The 21,766-nt window shown below is 37.2% G+C and overlaps 1 protein-coding gene and 1 long non-coding RNA gene across 2 annotated transcripts; one reads left to right on the plus strand and one right to left on the minus strand.

The window, feature by feature from the left end:
• LOC109847937 (probable Xaa-Pro aminopeptidase P) lies at nt 333–21,763 on the minus strand (the record flags this gene model as incomplete). Its single annotated transcript, XM_020417167.1, has 11 exons — nt 333–886; nt 1,159–1,239; nt 9,385–9,477; nt 10,605–10,759; nt 10,859–10,967; nt 11,149–11,339; nt 11,830–11,981; nt 12,479–12,754; nt 13,231–13,403; nt 13,626–13,901; nt 21,449–21,763. Coding segments are annotated over 11 exons (1,893 nt in total), but the record flags the coding sequence as incomplete, so codon positions are not given.
• Nucleotides 19,166–20,290, plus strand: LOC109848317. The gene is made up of 2 exons (XR_002248766.1): nt 19,166–19,196; nt 19,494–20,290. It is a non-coding gene; the product is annotated as an uncharacterized LOC109848317 (long non-coding RNA).

Genomic DNA, 21,766 nt, shown 5'->3' on the forward strand with positions numbered 1-21,766 from the left:
AATTTATATAATTTCAAGTGATTAATAATATTATTATTTTTTATTAAAATTTTGTATAATTTTTTATGTATAATTAAAATTTTAAAGAGATTAAAAAAATTTTAAAAAAACAAACCGGCCCGCTCATGCCCGAGCTCGGACCCGGCCCGAGGTAACCGGGCCCGGGCTCCGATTTTACCCGGCCCGGAACTTGATCCTCATCCCAAGCACTACATGTCTATAAATTTAAAGAACTAGTAATAGTTCCCTTTATCGATACGTTGGATACCATAAAATCTTACAGCAAATGATGCAGAAGACTACAAGCATAATGATAAATGAGAAAAGAACCGTTTCATGTAGACTTTCAAACATTACGCTCGTGGATGACGCCAAAAAATTGCAGGAGTTGAGCCTCGATGTGAGAGGGTTCTCTCGTTTTCTCTTTTCGGACCAATAACAATTATTATTGACAAATAATTGCGTGAACTTATTGCATTCAAACCAATATAAGAACACAGATTTTACTACGTAAGATCCTCGTTGGTCTGGAAAAAGCTTAGCAGCAAATAAATGAGGCCTATTTTCTTGCAAAGAGGCCTCAAAAAGGGCTACTTGAATGCTCCTCATGGCAATTTCACCCTCCAAGTATACACCCTACAAGAATACCAGCAAAGCCGAAGTTTAGTTGTCCTTGTTGCTTGTTGCTTCAATGCTTGTTTACTGATCCCATCTTCTAAAAGATTTGTATTCCTTCGGGAGCATCTCGTCGATAATATGTACAGTGATGAAGAGAATCTATATGGTGGAAATATATTGATAGGTAGGACGGACATTATTTCTTCTGAAGGGGCCTGGTATTGTTCCATAGCCATTCTTGAGCAGAGCCTTCCAGCAATGGTGATACCTGCAAATCAAGTTGCAGAACAAAATGTTTCAGACGCTTGTGTGCATTTCAAAAAGATTTTATAATCATTTGGTGGAAGCTAAAAAAATAGAAAAATAAACATATATTACTTCTCACGTTTCTCTAAAGCTTTTTGAGAGGTGATTACAGTCTATAAAGGGAATATTACTTGATACAGAATCCATGATCAATAGTTGCTAGCTTACAAATACAACCAAATCAAGCAACAAATAGAAAATTGAAGGTGGAATTGGATCTTTAATCCCACTGACCTTTTCCCAGACTTCTAAATGATAATCATTCAACCAATTGGTTTCTGATGAAGATAACAAGGACAAGTCAACTAGTTTAGACTGCAAGCACAAAGAAAAAACAATCCAGTAAGATAAAGAAACAACATGAATTTGTATTTTCATACTAAAATCCAACGGATAAAAGGCAATATGAAGATCAACTAAGATGACAATGAAGTAATCACCAAAAATACTACAATTATCTGTCTTAATCAGAAGATTCAGCAGATTATACTAAAACCAGGACTACTTGCTTAAGTCTTCTATGAATTGTTTTAAGGAAAATCTGAAGAATATATTTTCATGTAGCATGAATAGTTATCAAGAAAGAGACAAGTAGTTGATAAATGAAAGGGGGTTTTCGATATTAGTCCCTTATACATCATTAGTAGTTTGATATTAGTCCCCACGACGGCATAAATATGTTGATACTAGTCCTTGTGGTTAGTTGGGGTTAAATATGTTAGGGAACATTCTGGCACATTTAACATTTTTATAGAACGGATAATTATACCCCCACTCCCAATACCCAAAACCACATCTACACCTAGGAAACCCCAACTAGAACCCTAACCCCAACCCCAACCCTAACCCTAACCCTAAACTAAGCCAAACCCTAACCCTAACCTAACTTAACCGTAACCCTACCCTAGCCCTAGCCCTAGCCCTAACCTACCTAACCCTAACCCTAACCCTAACCCTAAACTAAACCAAACCCTAACCCTCAACCCCAAACCCAAACACTAACCCTAAGCCAACCTTAACCTAACCCCAATCCTAACCCTAACCCTAAACCCATCTAACCTAACCAAAAAAATAACCCTAACCCTAACCAAAAAACCTAACCCTAACCCTAGCCCTAAACCTAACCCTAACCCTAACCCATACCCGTTTATTTAGAATTCAAATGTAATTCACATAACTTCTTCTCCAATGATACCCTCACCACCCTTATGAACCCCAACCCATTAATTTAAGGGTTTTTACACGAAAATCACCTTAACATTTATCCAAATTGCATTGTACCACCTTTATTTTATTTTACTTTTTATGTAAACCACCTTGGTTTACTTACATGTTCTCAATGTCACATTTTTCAATATTTTCTATTTTTAAAAAAGTAAAATTACTATAACAGCCTCAATCTAACCCAAGAGAAAAAAGGAGAGGAGACGAAGCAGAGAGGGGTAGGAAAGTTGGCGAGGTTGGTGGCAGGAGGAGAGGGACGAAGATCGGCAACAAGAGTGGAGAGAGATAGGGGACGGGGGAGGAGGAGGAGGAGAGGAAGGAGGTAAGGAAGATGAGAATGAAGGAGGAGGGGAGAGGGGAAGGTAGGTGGAGGGGAAGAGGAGGGAAGGTCTTAAGAGTTTGTAGAAACCAAGGTTTTAAATGTTGGATGTCGGGTTCATGTCGGACAACTAAAATTCATGTCGGATAGCGAAAATCGGGATATGTCAGGGGACATACTAAATATCGGATTGCTATATCGGATGGATTTCTATTCAATTTTGGTCACCAAGATGGAATGCACTTCTTTTGTTATAGCTTATCCTACTTAAGTTGAGCATTCATCATCAAGACACGAGTTGTTTTCCATTTCTTGAAGGGAAGCATTAGAATACTATTGCCAACAAATAAATAAAATACACATTGTCAAACTAGAACTTTCGAAGTGCCTTGCATAAAATTAACATGAAGTAAAGTGTCTTGCATAAATTTGACATAAAGTGTTAGACTTTGAATTGATTTCAAGCTACGGTTCAAACTTATTGTTTACATCACGCTTTTATAAATTCTCAATTTGTAGAGATGAAGACGAACGAGAGGAGATCACAGCAGGAAAGAGAGCAATATTTTTTCTTTGCCCTAATCTGTATTATATGCTATCAGGTTACTACGAGAACAAAAGGCGAAAAAAAGAATTAATCAAGTTAGGCTTTTCAATATTAAACTCAAACCTCAATACTTATCAACTCAAAAAAAAATAAAAATAAAATAAAAAAATCAGCTGATTTCTTATTTTTCAATGCTGAAAATCGGCCCGATGTGTCCGCAATATCCCCCGACATGTCCGACATGGGCCTCAAAAACGATATCCGACTTGAAATGGTCATATCTGTGTCGCTCCAGCCTTTGATCCGACAAGAAACCCTAGAAATGAAGGAGACGACGGAGGTGGAGGAGGACAGGGAGGGGAAGAGGAGAAGAAAGAGAGGAGGCGGAGGTGGAGGTGGAGGAGATGGAGGAAGAAGAGGAGATAGAGAGGTGAGGGAAAGGATGAGGTAGGGGAGGACGGGAGGGGGAGAGGGGAAGCAAGAGGAGGGGGAGAGAAGGGAAGAAAGAAGGTGCAGAGAGGAAAGTGTAAAGTGGGTATTTTTAAAAATTTTAGGGCTGAATAGTGGTAAAGGCATGGCATTGAGAACATGTAAGGAAATTGAAGTGGTTTATATCAAAAAAAAAATTAAATGTGGTAAATTACAATTTAGGCAAAAGTTAAGATGGTTCTTGTTGGTATTAGTATTGGGTTATCGGGTTTAGGCCCATTAACCTATTACCCATATGTGTTATGTACTCCTATATATATATATATATATATATATATATATAATATATATATATATAATATATATATATATATATATAGAATGACCTATGTAGATGAATAAAGTTGAGCAATTCTGATTTATCATCTCTAACATGGTTCAAAGCAAACCTCCAAACTCTAATCTTATTTTTTTTTAAATATCGCATCCCTCTCTACAGACTGTCTTCTTTCTTTTCATTTGCCCTCAAAAACCCTATTTCTACCCGAACCCTAGCCGCCGCCACTCTCTCCTCATCCTCGAAGCCCTCCGTCACTCGCCACCGACACCACCTTCTCCGTCACTCGCCGACAACAATATCAACCTCCGCCACCGACGCCGATTTCTCCATCATCTTCGTCGATCTGAGATCTGAATCGGGAGAGAGAGAGAGAGAGAGAAAATTCGACCTCCATCATCTTCTTTGCCGCTCTCTCTGCTCGTCGCAGCCGTCCTTGTCGCCCTTTGTGCTCACCGCCATCGTCGCCGCCCTCTGTGCTCGTCGCCACCGCTCTTAGCTTCCTCTAAGATCACCACTCCTTCCTCCAGATCAACGCCCAGTTCCCTTCCTCCTCCGCCTCCGAACAACGGCAGCAACTTCTAGCCCTCAAATCAAAGCTGGAGTCGATCTTTAAAGCGAAGCCCGCAGCCACCAAAACCTTTGATCCCTGCTGCCTTCAACCTCAATGGCTCATTCGTCTTCAATCGCCGTCGCCGCCTTCTACCTCAAATCTATCCGATCTCTGATCTGAACAGTGACAAAAAAGGGGGAAGACAAAGAAGAAGATTACGATTCTTCTACTTATGTGTTGATTTCAAATGATTCTACTTCTATGATTAAGATTCTTCTGCTTTGCTACTACTATCCTGATTTGTAACGATGTCTGACATCTCTTCTGTCGTTACTACTACTGTTGTTACTGAGATTTCTGCATCCAATGTTGTCTTGGGGACCACTGTGACGTTAAATGGCACCAACAATCTCCTTTGGGTACAGACCTTCCGCATCTTCATTGGCGCTCAGAACAAATTGGCTCATCTTCTGGCCTCACCCACTACTTCTACAGATCCTATGTATACTGCATAGATCTCTGTTGACTGTTGTGTGATGACTTGGCTTCTTAACAACATGGAAGCGCAGATCAGTAGCAGTGTCATGTTCTCGACCACTGCTAAGGAGATGTGGGATAATTTAAAACTCATGTATGACAATGAGAAGAATGCATCTCGTATGTTCGAGCTGTATGAACGACTTTTTTCCCTTTAACAGGACGATCGGTCAGTTCCTGAGTACTTTGAATAAAGTTGAGCAATTCTGATTTATCATCTCTAATAGTTCTCATTGTAAAAACCTTAATTTAAATAACATCCTAACCCATTTAAAATTTTTAAACTCAAAGTCAGTCAGATAGTTATCTTCCCCAATAACCACCCTTTTAGCTAACCCCATGAAAGTAATGGCTACTTTCTCCACCAAAAGCTACAAAAATACCCGCAATGCCTCCTCAAGATGTCATCTCCATCAAATTATTGTTATCCCTAAAAATGTTTAAGCTCTTGAATCATGCTCTAGGTTCAAATAACTTTTTTAATAAAGTTTCTAATTTTTAAGGCAAATAGGATTAATGGGGATGAGAGAGGGGGATGGGGTGACTTTGCAATTATACAACCATGGTTGGCATTTTAACAAAAAGAAGTAACAAAAGGACTTATTTCAACACACTTAAAGGATTTGAGGGAATAATATCAAAATATGAATATTTGGGGGACTAATATCAAAATACTAATGGCTTAAGGAACTAATATTGAGAAACCCCTAAATAAAAAGGTTTAGTGACTAAATTTATCCTAACAATGCCTAAAATCATATGAAACAAGGTTAAAAATCAATGGAAATGCACTATGTTACGGTATGGGTTAAAAATCCAATTGCACATTTGTTATACTGATCAAAGTAGCAAAGTAAAGAACATGCCACAATTAGTATTTAAATTTATCCAAGAAAGTGTTCCAGTGTATCTACTGTGAACATGTGAAATGCCACATCGCGAACAAAATCTATGGTATTTCAGTTACCAGGTATAGCTCACTGTCGAGAAGGTGATGATAACTTTTAAATATTTCATTGTCTTTGTTGATGACTTCTCTCGCATGATTTGGCTTTATCTGTTAAAAGAGAGGTCTGAGGTTTTAACTGTTATTGAAATGTTTTACAATGAAATAAAAAATTAATTTTCTACTTCTATTCGTATTCTTCGTATTGATAATGCTTTGGAATACATGAAAAATGATGTCTCTCGTTTTTGTGCAAATATTAGTATTCTTCATCAAACTTCATGCTCTCACACTTCACAACAAAATGGAGTTGCTGGGAGGAAGCATAGACATATTTTAGATGTTGCTAGAACTTTGATGTTACATATGAATATTCTAAAATATTTATGGTCTGATGTTATTCTTAGTGCATGTTTCTTGATCAATAGAATGCCCTCTTCTGTTCTTAATGATAAAAGACCGTTCACCTGCATTTATCCTGAGAAACAGATTTTTCTGTGGTTCCTCGTGTCTTTGGTTGTACTTATTTTGTTCAAGATTTATCTCCAGCACTAGATAAATTGTCTTCACGGTCTATTAAGTGTGTCTTTGTTGGTTATTCGCGTACTCAAAAATGTTATCGATGTTATAATTCATCCACCATGAGGTATTTTGTGTCCGTTGATGTTACCTTTTTTGAGTTTGTTCCATACTTCTCTTCGGCTGGTTCATCTCCAACTGTCGATCCCTGTGTTCCTCTACCATCTATTGCTCCTACTACTGTTTCATTGTCTGCTTCAGTTCCTTCTACTGACGTGTCTTCTCGAGGATTACAGGATGACTCTAATGTGCCACCTACACCACCGCCACTACTGACGTATTCTCGTCGTAGAAAAGGTAATGCCCCTCTCTGCTCCAGCCGATAGGTCATCTCCAGTTACCAGCCTGCCTCCTACTAATACTTCTATTGCTTCTGATCTGGATATTCATATTGCTCATCAAAAAGGTAAACGGTCTTGTACTAATCATCTTATATCTGATTTTGTTTCTTATAACCGTCTTACTCCATCTTCTCGTCAATTTGCTTTGTCCTTATCATCTATATCTATACACAGGTCATATGAGGAGGCCGTGTTAGTTCCTGCTTGAAAACAGGCCATAGATGAGGAGATGAATGCACTTGTTTTCAGAGGGACTTGGGATCTTATTTATTTTCCTACAGGTGCTACTGTGATTGGTTGTCGGTGGGTATATATCTTGAAGTATTACACAGATGGTTCTGTTGATCGCTATAAAGCTCGTCTTGTTGCTAAGGGTTATACTCAAACTTATGGGGTCGACTATCTTAAGACGTTCTCCCTCGTTGCCCGTCTCAATTCTATTCACCTCATTTTCTCTATGGCTGTTAATCTGGACTGGATCATGTTTTAGCTGGATGTTAAAAATATCTTTCTGTATAGCAACCTCCGGGGTATGTTGTTCAGTGGAAGAATACTGTTTGTAGGCTTAAAAAGGCGATTTATGGTCTCAAACAAAGTCCACGGGCATGGTTTGAGAAATTCAGTACTGCTATATCTGGTATCGGTTTTAAATGATGTCAGTCAGATCACTCAATCTTTATCCGACGCACTATATCTGATTTGGTGATTCTGACCGTATATATTGATGACGTCCTGCTGACTGGGAGTGACCTTATTGCCTTAGCAGAGACTAGAGAGTACCTTTCACGTCACTTTATGACCAAAGATATGAAAAAACCCAAATACTTTCTTGGGATTGAGATTGTGTATTAAAAAGACCGTTTCCTTCCATCTTAAAGGAAATATGTATTGGATCTGTTAGGAAAAATGGGTCTTTTGGGGTGTAAGCCAGTAAACACTCTAATGGAGGTGAATGTGGATTTGTGGCGTGATAATAGTCCTCTCTTAGATGATGCAGGTCGATAAAAAAGATTGATTAGCAAGTTGATCTACCTTACTGTGACCAGGCCTGATATTACCTTTGCAGTGGGAGTACTGAGTAGGTTTATACATAAACCAAGAGAGGTTCACTGGACAGCTGCTTTGAGGATTTTAGCGTATGTTAAAAGCTATCCTGAAAAAGGATTACTGTATAAGAAACATGGATATTTACACATCTCTGTTTTTTTCTGATGCTGGGTATGCGGGAGACATAGGAGATAGAAAGTCTATTTCTGGATTTTATACCTTTATTGGAGGAAATCTGGTAACTTAGAGTAAGAAAAAATATGTGGTATCTCGATCTAGTGCAGAGGCAGAATACAGAGTTATGGCTCACACTGTCTGTGACATGATGTTGTTGCAAAAATTGTTGACAGAGCTTGGTTTTACTCAACTTGAATCTATGTCTATGTATTGTGATAACCAGTCAACTATTTATATTGCAAAGAATCCAGTGTTTCATGAGAGAACTAAACACATTGAGGTTGATTGTAATTTTGTCTAAGATGTTTGGGGAAAAAAGTGATCTCTCTTCAGTTCACTCTGTCTTCAGAACAGTTAGCTGACATTCTCACTAAAGCTACATCACCTAAGGTGTTTTCCATTTTGTGTAACAAGTTGTGCATGATTGATATATATGCTCCAACTTGAGAGGGGGTGTTGGTATTAGTATTGGGTTATCGGGTTTAGGCCCATTAACCTATTACTCATATGTGTTATGTACTCAATATATATATATATATATATATATATATATATATATACACACACACACACACACCTATGTACATGAATAAAGTTGAGCAATTCTGATTTATCATCTCTAATAGTTCTCATGTAAAAACCTTAATTTAAATAACATCCTAACCCATTTAAAAATTTTAAACCCAAAGTCAGTCAGATAGTTATCTTCCCCAATAACCATCCTTTTAGCTAACCCCATGAAAGTAATGGCTACTTTCTCCACCAAAAGCTACAAAAAAAACCCGCAATGCCTCCTCAAGATGTCATCTCCATCAAATTATTGTTATCCCTAAAAATGTTTAAGCTCTTGAATCATGCTCTAGGTTCAAATAACTTTGTTAATAAAGTTTCTAATTTTTAAGGCAAATAGGATTAATGGGGATGAGAGAGGGGGATGGGGTGACTTTGCAATTATACAACCATGGTTGGCATTTTAACAAAAAGAAGTAACAAAAGGACTTATTTCAACACACTTAAAGGATTTGAGGGAATAATATCAAAATATGAATATTTGGGGGACTAATATCAAAATACTAATGGCTTAAGGAACTAATATTGAGAAACCCCTAAATAAAAAGGTTTAGTGACTAAATTTATCCTAACAATGCCTAAAATCATATGAAACAAGGTTAAAAATCAATGGAAATGCACTATGTTACGGTATGGGTTAAAAATCCAATTGCACATTTGTTATACTGATCAAAGTAGCAAAGTAAAGAACATGCCACAATTAGTATTTAAATTTATCCAAGAAAGTGTTCCAGTGTATCTACTGTGAACATGTGAAATGCCACATCGCGAACAAAATCTATGGTATTTCAGTTACCAGGTATAGCTCACTGTCGAGAAGGTGATGATAATTAAGTAAAAAATGTCATACATACCTGAATTGGAACAAATGTAAGCTTTTCAAAACCCAGATATCCGATGCCTCCAAATGCATTTGGTAAATTCTTCTCAACAACATAAAGAAGATTCTGCAGAAGGTTTTATGAAGAAAATGAAAAACTCAAGTGTAGAAAACCGCATCAAATGTTCTTACAGAAATTATCTTAGCAAACTGACTTATTAAAACTAAAGATACAGCTCATGATACAATGTGAAATAATTACCTACAGAAAAAACCTAATGACAACAATACATTTATGAAACAAGTCTTATTCGTCTCCGCTACAACATTAACTTATATAATATGAAGGAAAGGGACATTTCAACCTGTAAGAATCATGAATTCAATTCTACATTGAAATAAATCAAAGGACTGTCATAATAGAGGTTAACAGGAAAAAAAAACTTTTATTCTTTCCTGCCTGAGTGCTTAAAATACTACAATAAATATCTAAAGTAGATAAGAATAGATGAAGAAAATATGGTTTTGGCAAGAAAGATTATAAAATTATGGGACAGACCAAAATATATGATGCATCTGCATTGCAAGCATCATCATATGTAATACTGGCTACTGAGAATTGACTTTTATAACTCAAACAATGGTAGTAGCCTGCTTCAATTCACTTCATTCTTTTTGGTGACCTCAGATATTTGAATGATTTTACAGCCTGTTTTGAATTTGTCAGTTCCGCTAACACTATGAACAACATGAACTTGCAGTCCACTACTTCCTTGAAGCATTCAGACAACCATATCAACAACATGATACAGTGTTGCAGAAAAAATTTCCTCCAAGAAATAGAACAGTTTTCACAACATGACATGGCAATTAAATAAGTATCTGCCTGGCACCTTTTAGCATGACTAGAAACAGGGGTAAGAAACATGATACATTAAACAAATATACATCTGTTTATGTACCTTCGAGCATGATGCTGAGAAGTTTCGGCAAAGACAATATGTAATTAATAATCAATCTGTGTATACCTTTTAGCATGATCAAGGATAGTCTCTGCAACTAAATATACAAAGCAAATTCACCAGAAACTGAAGCAAGTGTTTTCATATATTAGCAATTTATGTAGACGAAAATTCAGATGCTTTAAATTCCTAGCATTAAAATGCAAATCCCCAATCAAAGTTTTTAGGTGTAAGAAACATAGTTAGCATGAAAGTATTAATTGACTTCAAGATTTAAAATTAAGGAGGGTACCTCTATTCTAATCCCAAAAGAATGATCTTCATAATAACCAGGTTCGTTGCTAACAATCATACCCTCCCGCAATGGAGTCATATTTCCAAATCGGAAGCTTATACTCTGTGGACCTTCATGCACATTTAATGCAGCACCTACACCATGACCAGTCCCTGAAACAAGTAGAGTCAATATATAATTTTAACAGCCTTTAAGCAGGCAATTCATGTCTGCACTGACTGAACATCAATTTTTATAGTAAAGAAAATCACCATGGCGATAATCAAGCCCAATTTTCCAGAGAGAAGACCGTGCTAACACATCAAGAACAAAACCAGGAGTATTTTCAGGGAATATTGCCTGATCAAGAGCTATATGTCCCTATACAACAATGCAGTATCTTAAGTAACATGTCTAATAAAGGAGATTGGGAAAGTAAACAAAAACAACGCCTAAGAGCCCTATAAAGAAAACACTACTTACCGTCTTCGATATAAAGTTCAAATATGGCTGTCTAACTTCAAATATCAAAGTGTGATGTTAAAAAATATATATGGAGCACCTGTAAGACTCGCGTGAAACACTCTTTTTGTCTTGAAGATGGTTCGCCAAAATGTACTGTCCTTGTAATGTCAGTAGTACCATCAACATACTGGGCACCACTATCTAGGAGGAAAAGGTTCTTGTCATCAACAATACTGCAGTTTTCCGGTAAGGGCCTGTAATGTATGATTGCACCATTTGGTCCGTATCCTAGATATCAGTCAATAACTTATTACTAATCCAAAAAAGAACCCAGGAAATATAAATTATCTGTGAAATCTTCAACACAAAATCAATAACATTATTCCTTCAACTGAAATAGTAGTAAAAGTAACAATTCATGCTCATGGTAGAGTATCAGAGTGTTCTATGTATCTAAAGAATGAACACGGATAATAGCGCCCCACCCCCCCACCCCCCACCCATAAGAAAGTAATAAATATGTGAATTGACACAGAAAGTTTTCCAGAAAGATCAAACAAAAACAAAAATTCAGATTTACAAAAGAAAAAAAAAAGAAATTCAATGACAAAGAAACTTAAAAATGACACTTTTATACTAATAAAGACTACAATTAACTCCAGAGCCCAGAGGTTAGTTATGGTGAATACACCAGGGCAAAGATCTTCATAGAATTCCCAATACAGCAACATAGGCGAACCAATGTATAAAGAAACCAAATAAAAGCATGATAAAATACCGCTGATGGTCTCAAAGCTTGTGTCGATAAAACCAGCTTGCTTTTTACGAAAATCAAGTAGTTTCTGAGAAACTTCTACTTCAGTTAGATCCACATTCTTAAGAATTTCTTCTTCCAGCCAAGACCAAAATTCTGCTAAAGCAACGGCATCTCTGCAAGGAACATATTTTTATCACTTCGGGAACAAGCATGTCCAACATACAAATATATTTGTCTTCTAACAACATCATAAGCAATATTATTCTTATGATGTACTTTACATCCAGAGGATGACAGAACAGAACAAAAAATTTAGTTAATTGAACATCTAATTGTAGAATCTAATAGATGCTGTCACATGACAGGAAACTACTAATTCTCTCGCAGTTTTAGACTTCAATCTATTTTTAGTAATGAAGTAACTGATTCAAATCTTCTGCAAGACTAACTGGAACAAGGAAAACAATTCATCTGTTGTGACAGCAGGTGTATTGCCTTCAAGCAAAGAACTGATAATTTGGCATGTGTGCATGTGTGCACATGTGTACGCGTCTGTGTCTCTATCTGTATGTGTGTGTGTACGTAGACATATGTGTGTATGAATATGTGTCTGTGTTGTTTGCAAAGTACATACAGAATCAGTAACAATATCCAGGTTCAATTATGTTACCTCAAATGTGAACTGCGCATACCCTCAAGCTCTGCCTCGTTTTTCACTGATTTGGCATGGGTGACAGGAGAAACCTTGTAATAGACACTAGGCCCTTCACTTTTGGCATCATGACTTTTGACTAGGGGATTATCCTTAGATGTCTTCACATTTCTGTTCTTCCCATTGGTTCCAAATTTTTTAATATTCTTATCACAAGCAGACATAAATTTGCTAACAATTGCAGCATTCACACTTGAAGAGTCCAACCATAGTTTTGCCTTTTGCTCTGCCATTCTGGAGAAAATTACAATAATTCAGTCCAAGGAACAAAAAGACTTTAAAAATATGTTTTTCTAAAGTTCTAGATATGTGTCATTAATTTCAAGTTCAGAATGCATGGATGCTGGCCAAGAACTTTTCCCAGTATATTAATTAAAAATTTTAAAACAGCAACAGGCAAGCAGATGAGATGGATGTCACTCATCTCTTTTTCTAGCGCAAAACATCTATAAATCTTCCAAACTTTGTGTCAAAAAATAAATCAAGGAAATGGGAAGTTGTAGTTCCCAAACAACAAGCTCAAAGAAACTGAGGTAGAGAGTGCAAGGATAAGCAGATTAGTACACTTGAAAAGTTAAAATGACAGGAGAAAGTTCCTGAAACCAAGTTTCAGTCTCAGCAATGGCACCAATATTAGGTGTCATAAAGAATCTATAATTTGATAAACAATATTCACAAAAAAAAACTTAAAACTCAAAAATAAAATTTACCTCTCTATTTCAGACAAGATGGTATCATATGGCCTCACTTCTACTCCAGCATTTGCAAGATGGACGATTACTTCATCAGTGACTTTGGAATTATCAACAAATAATCGAGCACTGTTATTCTCCACAATTAGGTATGCATATACCACAGGCGAATGCGGAATATCATCTCCTCTCTGCATGAAGAGAAGGAAGTATGCACAAAACTATCAGTGAAAGCATCACAAAGCTAGAAATGAAAAAGAAAAGGATCTCAGCTGTTGGGCATCATACACAATAATGGCCATCTGTGAATGACTTAAATACAGCATAAACTAGTATATTGAGATTGTATACATTTCCAGCTGTTAGAAGGGCAGCTAGAAAAAACTAACTATCTAAATGTCATAAAAACTTACCAAGTTCAACAACCAAGCAACTTCATCAAGCATGGTTACAACAATTGCAGTACATCCAGCTTCAGCAAGTCCAGCTCTCAATGAAGACAGCTTCGATGAGGCATCCACACCAGCATATTTAATATCATGCACTCTGATTGGTCTAACCGGAGGCTTGGGCCGCGATTCTCCCCACACCTTATCCACAAGATTGAAATCATACACGAAAACCAACTCATGGTTTTTCTTTGAAATCTCCTCTTTCAGCTCCTCTGCAGCATCAGAAGAAAACAGAAACTGCTCCAACATTAAAATTAATGGTAAGTTTCTCAAATATAGTTTGGCACAAAACTAATGGTAAGTTTCTCAAATATAGTTTGGTCCAAAACTACCACTTATTGAAGAAAAGTATCACAAATTTTCAAATCAATACAAAAGTACTGCATACTGATATTTTGTTATAATACTTAAAAGTTTCAGTAATCTGAGAATAATGTAAAGTTCATATAATTTGGCGATTTAGTGACATCATCTCAAAAATCATGGTAGATTTATAAACATAAATAAAGTTCATAGCATTTATTTTATGGATTGTTTTTTGACAGAATATAGCCTTTCTCTACTAATTTGAAATACATGGCATTTTATATGACAAAATAAGGTATGGTACTTTTGTGCAAATTGCAGTTCATGATAGTTTTATAAAAAGGGATACTAGATATGAGTAGTCTAGTTTAGCAAAATGAGCTACTAAAAAAAGGAGTGAGAGTGTATGATATTTCTATTTTGATCTTTTAAGTTATGGTATTTTTCTACAAAAAATAGTTAATAGTATTTTTCTGAAACTAACCCTTTAACTAAACCAACATCAAAAAGATCAAATATTTCTCAATCAAAAAAATCACAGGATCAATCCGGATCCTCTACTCGTCATTCAAAACCTCATTAAGCCACTCTGCCATTGTCAGAACCCCCACATTCCCACTCTGCTTCAAAACCCAATCTTTCCCCACCTCCTTCTAGTCCTGAAGAAAATACCTCCCATTAGTCCAAAGTATCGCTTTTTTTCCTTCGTAACAACAGCAATGCCAGCACTCCTAGTGAATCCCGAGATATAAGCTTGGGGCTGAAGGCAGTCGCCGATGAACTCGCTTTAATGAGGGTCCTCAGAGGCGTTAATGTAGGCATCAAGGGAGAGAAATGGGGAGGGAAAATAGGTCGCACAGGGGTCTGAGCTTGGGGTCGAGGGTTAGGGTTGATATTAGTGCGGTTTTTCTATTCATAGATAGTTTTCTGACAATATATGATATTGTTCTCCTGAATTTTAAGTTTATAGTATTTTTCTATAATAAAAAGGGCAAGTAACAGCTCTAGTTTTGTGAAATTTGCCCTAAATTTAAATAAGAAAAATCAAAGATCTAATATTTTTAAATAAAAAATTCACAGGATCAATACCAATTCTACATCTATCATCGAAAACATCATTAAGCCAATTTGCCATTCTCGGAAACCGCAAATTCTCACTCCGCATCAAAACCCAATCTTTCTCCTGCTCCTTCTCTGCCTGCAGAATCTACCTCCCATCAGTCCGAAGTGCAGCCTTCTCCTTCATATTAACAGCAGTCTCAGCAACCCCAATAAACCACGAGACTCTCAGTACTGAAAACAGGCAGCAACAAACTCGCTCTGGTGAGAGTTCTAAGAGGAGATAATGTAGGCGTCAAGGGAGAGAGGAGGGAGAAGAGGTCGCGTAGGGATTTGAACTTGGAGTCTAGGCCCAGGCTTGAGATAGAGAGGGTTTTTTAATTCATAGATAGTTTTCTGATGTTATATTCTGGTAATTTTCTGCCAATTTTAGGTTTATTGTATCATTCTGTAATGAAAAGTGCAAGTAACAAACAGTTCAAATTTTCTGAAATTTATCCTAAAATCAACTAACCAACATCAAAAAAAACCCAATCTTTCTAAATAAAAAAACTCACAGGATCAGTCCCAAACCTACATCCATCATCCAGCACCTAGTTAAGCCACTCCACCACCATCGCGACCCCCAAATTCCCACTCCTCATCAGAAACCACTCCTTCCCCAACTCCTCTGTATGAAGAAAATTCCTCCCATCAGTCCAAAACATAGCCTTCTCCAGGGCCAGCACTCCCAATAAATCCCAGTACAGATGCTCGTCGCCAGTCCGTGGGTGAGAGTCCTAGAAGGGATAATGCAGGCGTCGACGGAGAGAGGGGAGGGAGAAGAGGGAGCCTAGGAATTTGAGCTTGGGGTTGTGTTAGGGTTGAGATTGAGGGGGTTGTTTAATTCATGGATAGTTCTCTGACAATATATGTTTTGTTTGTTTGTTTGTTTGTTTTTTTTTTTTTTTTTTTTTTTTGTTTTTTTTTTTTTTTTTTTTTTTGCTTAAGTTTATTGTATTTCCTAGACCAAAAGGTGCAACTAACAGTTCTAGTTTAACGAAATTTACCCTAAATTCAAAATCCAACATCAAAAAGACCCAATCATTCTCAAAGGAAAAACTCATAGCCATAGGATCAATCCCAATCCTACACCCATCATCCAAGACCTCATTAAGCCTCTCCGCCATAGTCAGAACCCCAAATTCCCACTCTGCATCAACACCCATCCCTTCCCCAGCTCTTTCTCAGCCTGAAGAAAATACCTCCCATCAACCGATTCAACCCATAGCGCCGCCTTCTCCTTCATAACAACAGCAGTACGAGCACTCACAGTGAACCCCGAGATATAAGCTCAGCACTGGAAGGAGCCAACAATGAGCTCACTCTGGTGAGGGTCTTGAGAGGGGACAACATTGCGCCGAGAGTTAAAGAGGGGAGAGAAAAGAGGGAGCGTAGGGATTTGAGCATTGGGGTCTAGGGTTAGGGTTGAGATTGTGGGGGTTTTTAAATTCATGGATAGTTCCCTGACAACATATGAATTTTTTTTTTTTTTTGGTCAGCCAATTTTTAGTTTAAGGTATTTTCTGTAACAAAAGGTGCGAGTAACTGTTCTAATTTCGTGAAATTTACCCTAACACCCTGTTTGGATTGAGGGTAATGGGGGTGAGGGGAAGGGAGGGTAACTTTTCACCTTGTTTGTTTGTTTGGGAATTAAATATAGCAGTAATTAAGGGTGAGGAGTGAAACGGAAGGTGAGAAATATCACTAGGATCTTCTCCCACCCCCAAATTTGGGGTAATGGGGGTGAAAGGTAAAGAGGGAGAATACAACAAACTGTAGAGAGACATAATTTAACCGCAGCTAAGAATCTAAAATCCGAAACGGCTGATTTTTGACTCACTACACCAGCAGTAATTAAACTCTCCGTTTGCTCTCTGCTCCGCCATTGTCTCCTCCCGCATCTCTCTGGCCTCTCGCTTAAGCTCTGGCCTCCGTCATTTTTCTCCTCCGCGTCTGCTCTCGCTCTCTGCTAGCCTGCCGCTTTCTCTACGCTGCCGCCATGGCTCTCCGCTCGCTCTCCGCGTCGAGCCAGGTCGTCCTCAAAATATTTTGCAATGGTTAAGATTTCCTCTCCTCTGTTGATTCATTTACTGCAGATCTTGTAGATTACTCCAGTTTTAAGACTTCTGTTGGATTGTTGATTACGTTGAAATTAGTCAGATCTTGGCAAAAGAGTTTCTGAACGACTTAGATCTAGGGTTTGCTGGATCTTGATCTAGGGTTTTCCGAGAATAATTGGTAGGTGATCAAAATTTTATCTTTTCGGATGAGGTTGACAAGGTGAGATTTCGCTAGAATTATAGTTGCATTTGCATTGAGAAAAAAAATTATTGATTTAGATTTGTTACCTGCTTATTTATCCTGTTTATAAAATTTCGTAATTCATGCTTTAATTGTTTGAAATGGTATGTCATTTGGGTAACTGGTATTCATTATATCGTGTGTCAGTGTTCTACTTCCTCCCTGTATTGATTTCGACTTAGGCATATATAGGATTTTCTTTTTATTCCTTTTTATTTCTGTTAATTCATCTCAAAAATATTTTCACTTAAAAGTTTAGAGTTCGTAGGTTCTGAATCTGAAAGTTTGGATGCATATCGTGAGCATCACAGAGTTAATTCTTCTAATGAGGTTCAAGTAAAAAATATTACTTTAAATTCAATATGCAATATTTGACTTATCAGGACTGCTTTTAGGTAAGCTGTTGAAGCTCTGATCTATATACCCGTACCACAGGAACCAAACTTTGCCGAAAAAATTTAATGCTAATAGTTAGATGTGAAATGTCAACTCCGAGGCATTAACCAATTCTCTAATAATGTCAAGTATTTACAAGTTATCTATAATATTAGGCATTAACTTCTAATTTTAGGAAAAAAGTTGGCGATAGATTGATAAAATTTCCTTTTGTAATTTTTGAGTGATTGTTTTATGAAATTGTAAATTGGATGCATGACAGCTACTGGAAATTTTAAAATTCCACGTCTTAGACTGGTAAAATTTTAGACGTTGTTGAATAATATGGACACGAATTATAAACTAAAGAAAAGCCTAAAATTGTGTCTTTGTAATAAGCTACTAATCAAAATGAACTTGTTTTATAGGAAAATATTATCTGGTTGATGCTGGATTCATGTTACGAAGTGGATTACTTCCACCCTATAGAGGGGAACGCTATCATTTGAAAGAGTATTCTAGAAATCCACCAAAGAATCCACGCGAGTTATTTAATCTAAGACATGCATCACTTCGGAATGCCATTGAAAGATCATTTGGTATCTTGAAAAAAAGATTTCCCATTATAGCAAGTTCAAATGAACCAAACTACAGTGTTAAAACACAAAACAAGATCATTTTAGCTTGTTGTATTTTGCATAATTTTTTAAGGGGAGTCGATCCAGATGATGAATTTCAGGAAGGGGATGAGCAACATAATGAAAATCAATTTGAAGAAGATGATGTAGATGAGGACGAAGATGTTCGTAGAGGGGAGTGGAAAAGAGATGGCATCGCGGTTGCTATGTGGCAAGATTACCATCGATAATTTATTTTAGTTATGCTTATTGTTTGTTTGATTTGTACTCTCTATTTGGGTTATCTTCTTCATTTGTGTTGTACTTGATAAGTGTTAGACTAATATCATTTTAATTCGGTAGCATGAATGTTAGTTTATTTATTGTGATCTCATGTCATCTCTCATTGATAGTTTTCAATTATTGAATTGTGAATAATTAATTCCTTCTAACATTATTGTGTGAATTAAAGGATGTCGAAAAGAAGGAATGTGGAAGGTGATTCTTCTCGATGTAGGAATGCTAATGTTTTGATATGGACTCCTAATATGGAAGATAAGCTAATTGATGCTTACTTGAATCAACATGTTATGGGAAACCGAGTTGATGGGAATTTTACATCAACGGCTTATAATGAAATAGTAGTCGAACTTTTGCAAAGCTTTCCCGATAAGCCATTTGATAAGGAAAAAGTAAAGAATCGCATGAAATATATGAAGTCAAAATGGACAGTTTGTTATGATTTATTTAAGAATGTTGGAAGTGGTTTTGCTTGGAATCGAAGCACGGGTTTGTGGAGTACGGAACCTGAGGTTTGGGAAGACTAATCGAGGTAAAATTACACAATCTTTTTTATCACACATTGCTGAAACTTGATTTTAGTTTCAGCATTGTGCTGAAACTGAGATTCAGTTTCAGCATTGTGCTGAAACTGAAACCTGAAATCAGGTTTCAGCAGTGTGCTAAAACCTAATTTCATGTTTCAGTTTCAGCACACTGCTGAAACTGAAACATTTCAGGTTTCAGCAGTGTGCTGAAACTAATAATGAAGTTGGTTTCAGTTTATTGTTTTCTGAAACTTTTTCCCTCTTGGAAAGGTGAGCTAAAATTTGGTGCAAATCTGTTTCAGGCTCACCCAGAAGCTGCTGAATGGAGGACCAAGTCTATCCGAAACTATGATAAACTATTGGAGCTTTTTGCAGCTGATAGAGCAAATGGGGAACTTGCTGAAACTGCGGCTGAGATACGAGAAAGGAGGAGGGATTTTAGTGCAAGCAATGGCTTTGATTCTCATACAATTGAGGACATCGATGGTATGGTTTCTCGACATGAAATTTTGTTAGAGAATTTCGATAGGATTAATGATGAGGACCCAAATGACAACAATGATGAACATGTGATTACCCCTGAAACCAAATCAACTGCAAATTCACAAAAGAAAACTAGAAAATCGAAGGACGAAATTTCTATTGTTGATCAGGAGGTGATAAAGGGTATGCAGAGGATAGCTGAGGCAATTGAATCCACTGGTGATAAATACATACAAGCTCTTGAACGTGCTCCAATGAAAAGTAGTGATGTTTGGAATCATTTGCTTGAACTTGGTGTTGAGACTGCTCAAATTAAACAAGCATATCTTTTCCTAACTAAGCATCCAGAGGATCTAAAAGCTTTGCTTGGATGTCCATTGGAAGAGCGCAAGGAACTTCTTATGATGATGTTATCTTGAGAATCTATTGTTATTTATTTTTGTAAGTTGTATTGCCGAATTTGATTATCTGTGGCAATTACAAACTTGTTTGTTTTTGTGTTGCTTATGGCAAAACTTAGTATGCATGTGGTCATATTTTGCTAGAAACATGTGCTAATTGCAAAACTTTGATTTTATGAATTATGTTCCTTTTTTATGTAAGTTGTTTTTGCCTATTTAGTATGTATGTTGCTATGTGACTGTCCTTATTATTTTTCATTCCAAACTTAGTATGAATGTGGTCTATATTTGGTTTCTGTTCCACTTTCTTGTGCCTTTCTGGGGTATTATTTTGCAGCATGATGAAGCTATGCTTCTAGTCTAAAATGAGGCCACACATCAAAATCATAACTTCTAATGAAATCCATAGCTATTTTGCAGCATGATGAAGCTATTACTACTTTAATTATGGCCGTCTACTACTTAATGTACGCTTGTGATTTATCTTGTACAAAAATTAATAACTGAATGTAATTTTGAAAAAGAAAAGGTTATCTATTTGGAACGAATTAAAACAATCAAAGTATTATCATCTCTTCACGGTTCCACTATTAGAATCGGTTATAGTCAAAAATATTCTCATGGTTATCTAAACTTCAATATTCTATCTATAAGAATCAAATATACAATTGTTTGTATAAACCAATTATTACAGTTCTAGACAGACAATGACGATTAGAAAGAAAAGAGAAATAAGAATACCTTGAAGAATATCTGCAGATAAATAAAGTAATCAGATATTCTATTTTCATAGTGGGCTTATTGACGATTGCTCATAGGTTTTTTATAATTTTTACATGTGAGAAGTATTTATGTCATTTAATTACTTTCCTTCCCTTCCTTCTGTTATTACAACTTTCGCAACCGGTGGTGAAATAACTTCCTTGATTGCACCTTACTTAATTTCCAAACAGTTTATAGAAATTCCTTTCCCTTCCCTTAACTTCCCCTTGGTTCCCCTAACTTCCCTTCACCCCCTCCAAATCCAAACAAGCCCTAAGGGCTTGTTTGGATTGAGGGGAATGAGGGTGAAGAGAAGTTAGGGGAACCATTCACCTTCATTCACCTTGTTTGGGAACACTTAGGAGTTGAAGTTAATTCACCTCCATTCACCTTGGTTCACCCCCTAATAGTATAAAAATTGTTACCCCAAATTGGGGTGTAACCAAGGGGAAGGGAATTCCCTTCCCTTCCTTTCCCTTCCCTTCCTTTCCCTTCCCTTCACTCAGTTTCCCTTAACTTCCCTTTACCCCCTACGAATCCAAACAGGCCCTAAAATTACTCGAGTAAAATCAAAGATTAAATCTTTCTAAATCAAAAAACAACAAACTCACAGGATCAACCCCGACCCTACTCCCATCATCCAAAACCTCATTAAGCCACTCCGCCATCGTCGGAACCCCCAGATTCCCGCTCCGCATCAGAACCCACTCCTTCCCAAGCTCCTTCTCCGCCTGCAGGAAGTACCTCCCATCAGTCCAAAGCGCCGCCTTTTCCCTGGTGACGACGGCAGTCCCAGCACTCCCGGTGAAGCCCGAGATATACGCTCGGCGCTGGAAGCAGTCGGCGATGAACTCGCTCTGGTGGGGGTCCTGCGAGGGGACGATGTAGGCGTCGAGGGTTAGAGAGGGGAGGGAGAAGAGGTCGCGTAG

Source organism: Asparagus officinalis, chromosome 7 (assembly GCF_001876935.1).
Source record: "Asparagus officinalis chromosome 7, Aspof.V1, whole genome shotgun sequence".
Lineage (NCBI taxonomy): Eukaryota > Viridiplantae > Streptophyta > Magnoliopsida > Asparagales > Asparagaceae > Asparagus > Asparagus officinalis.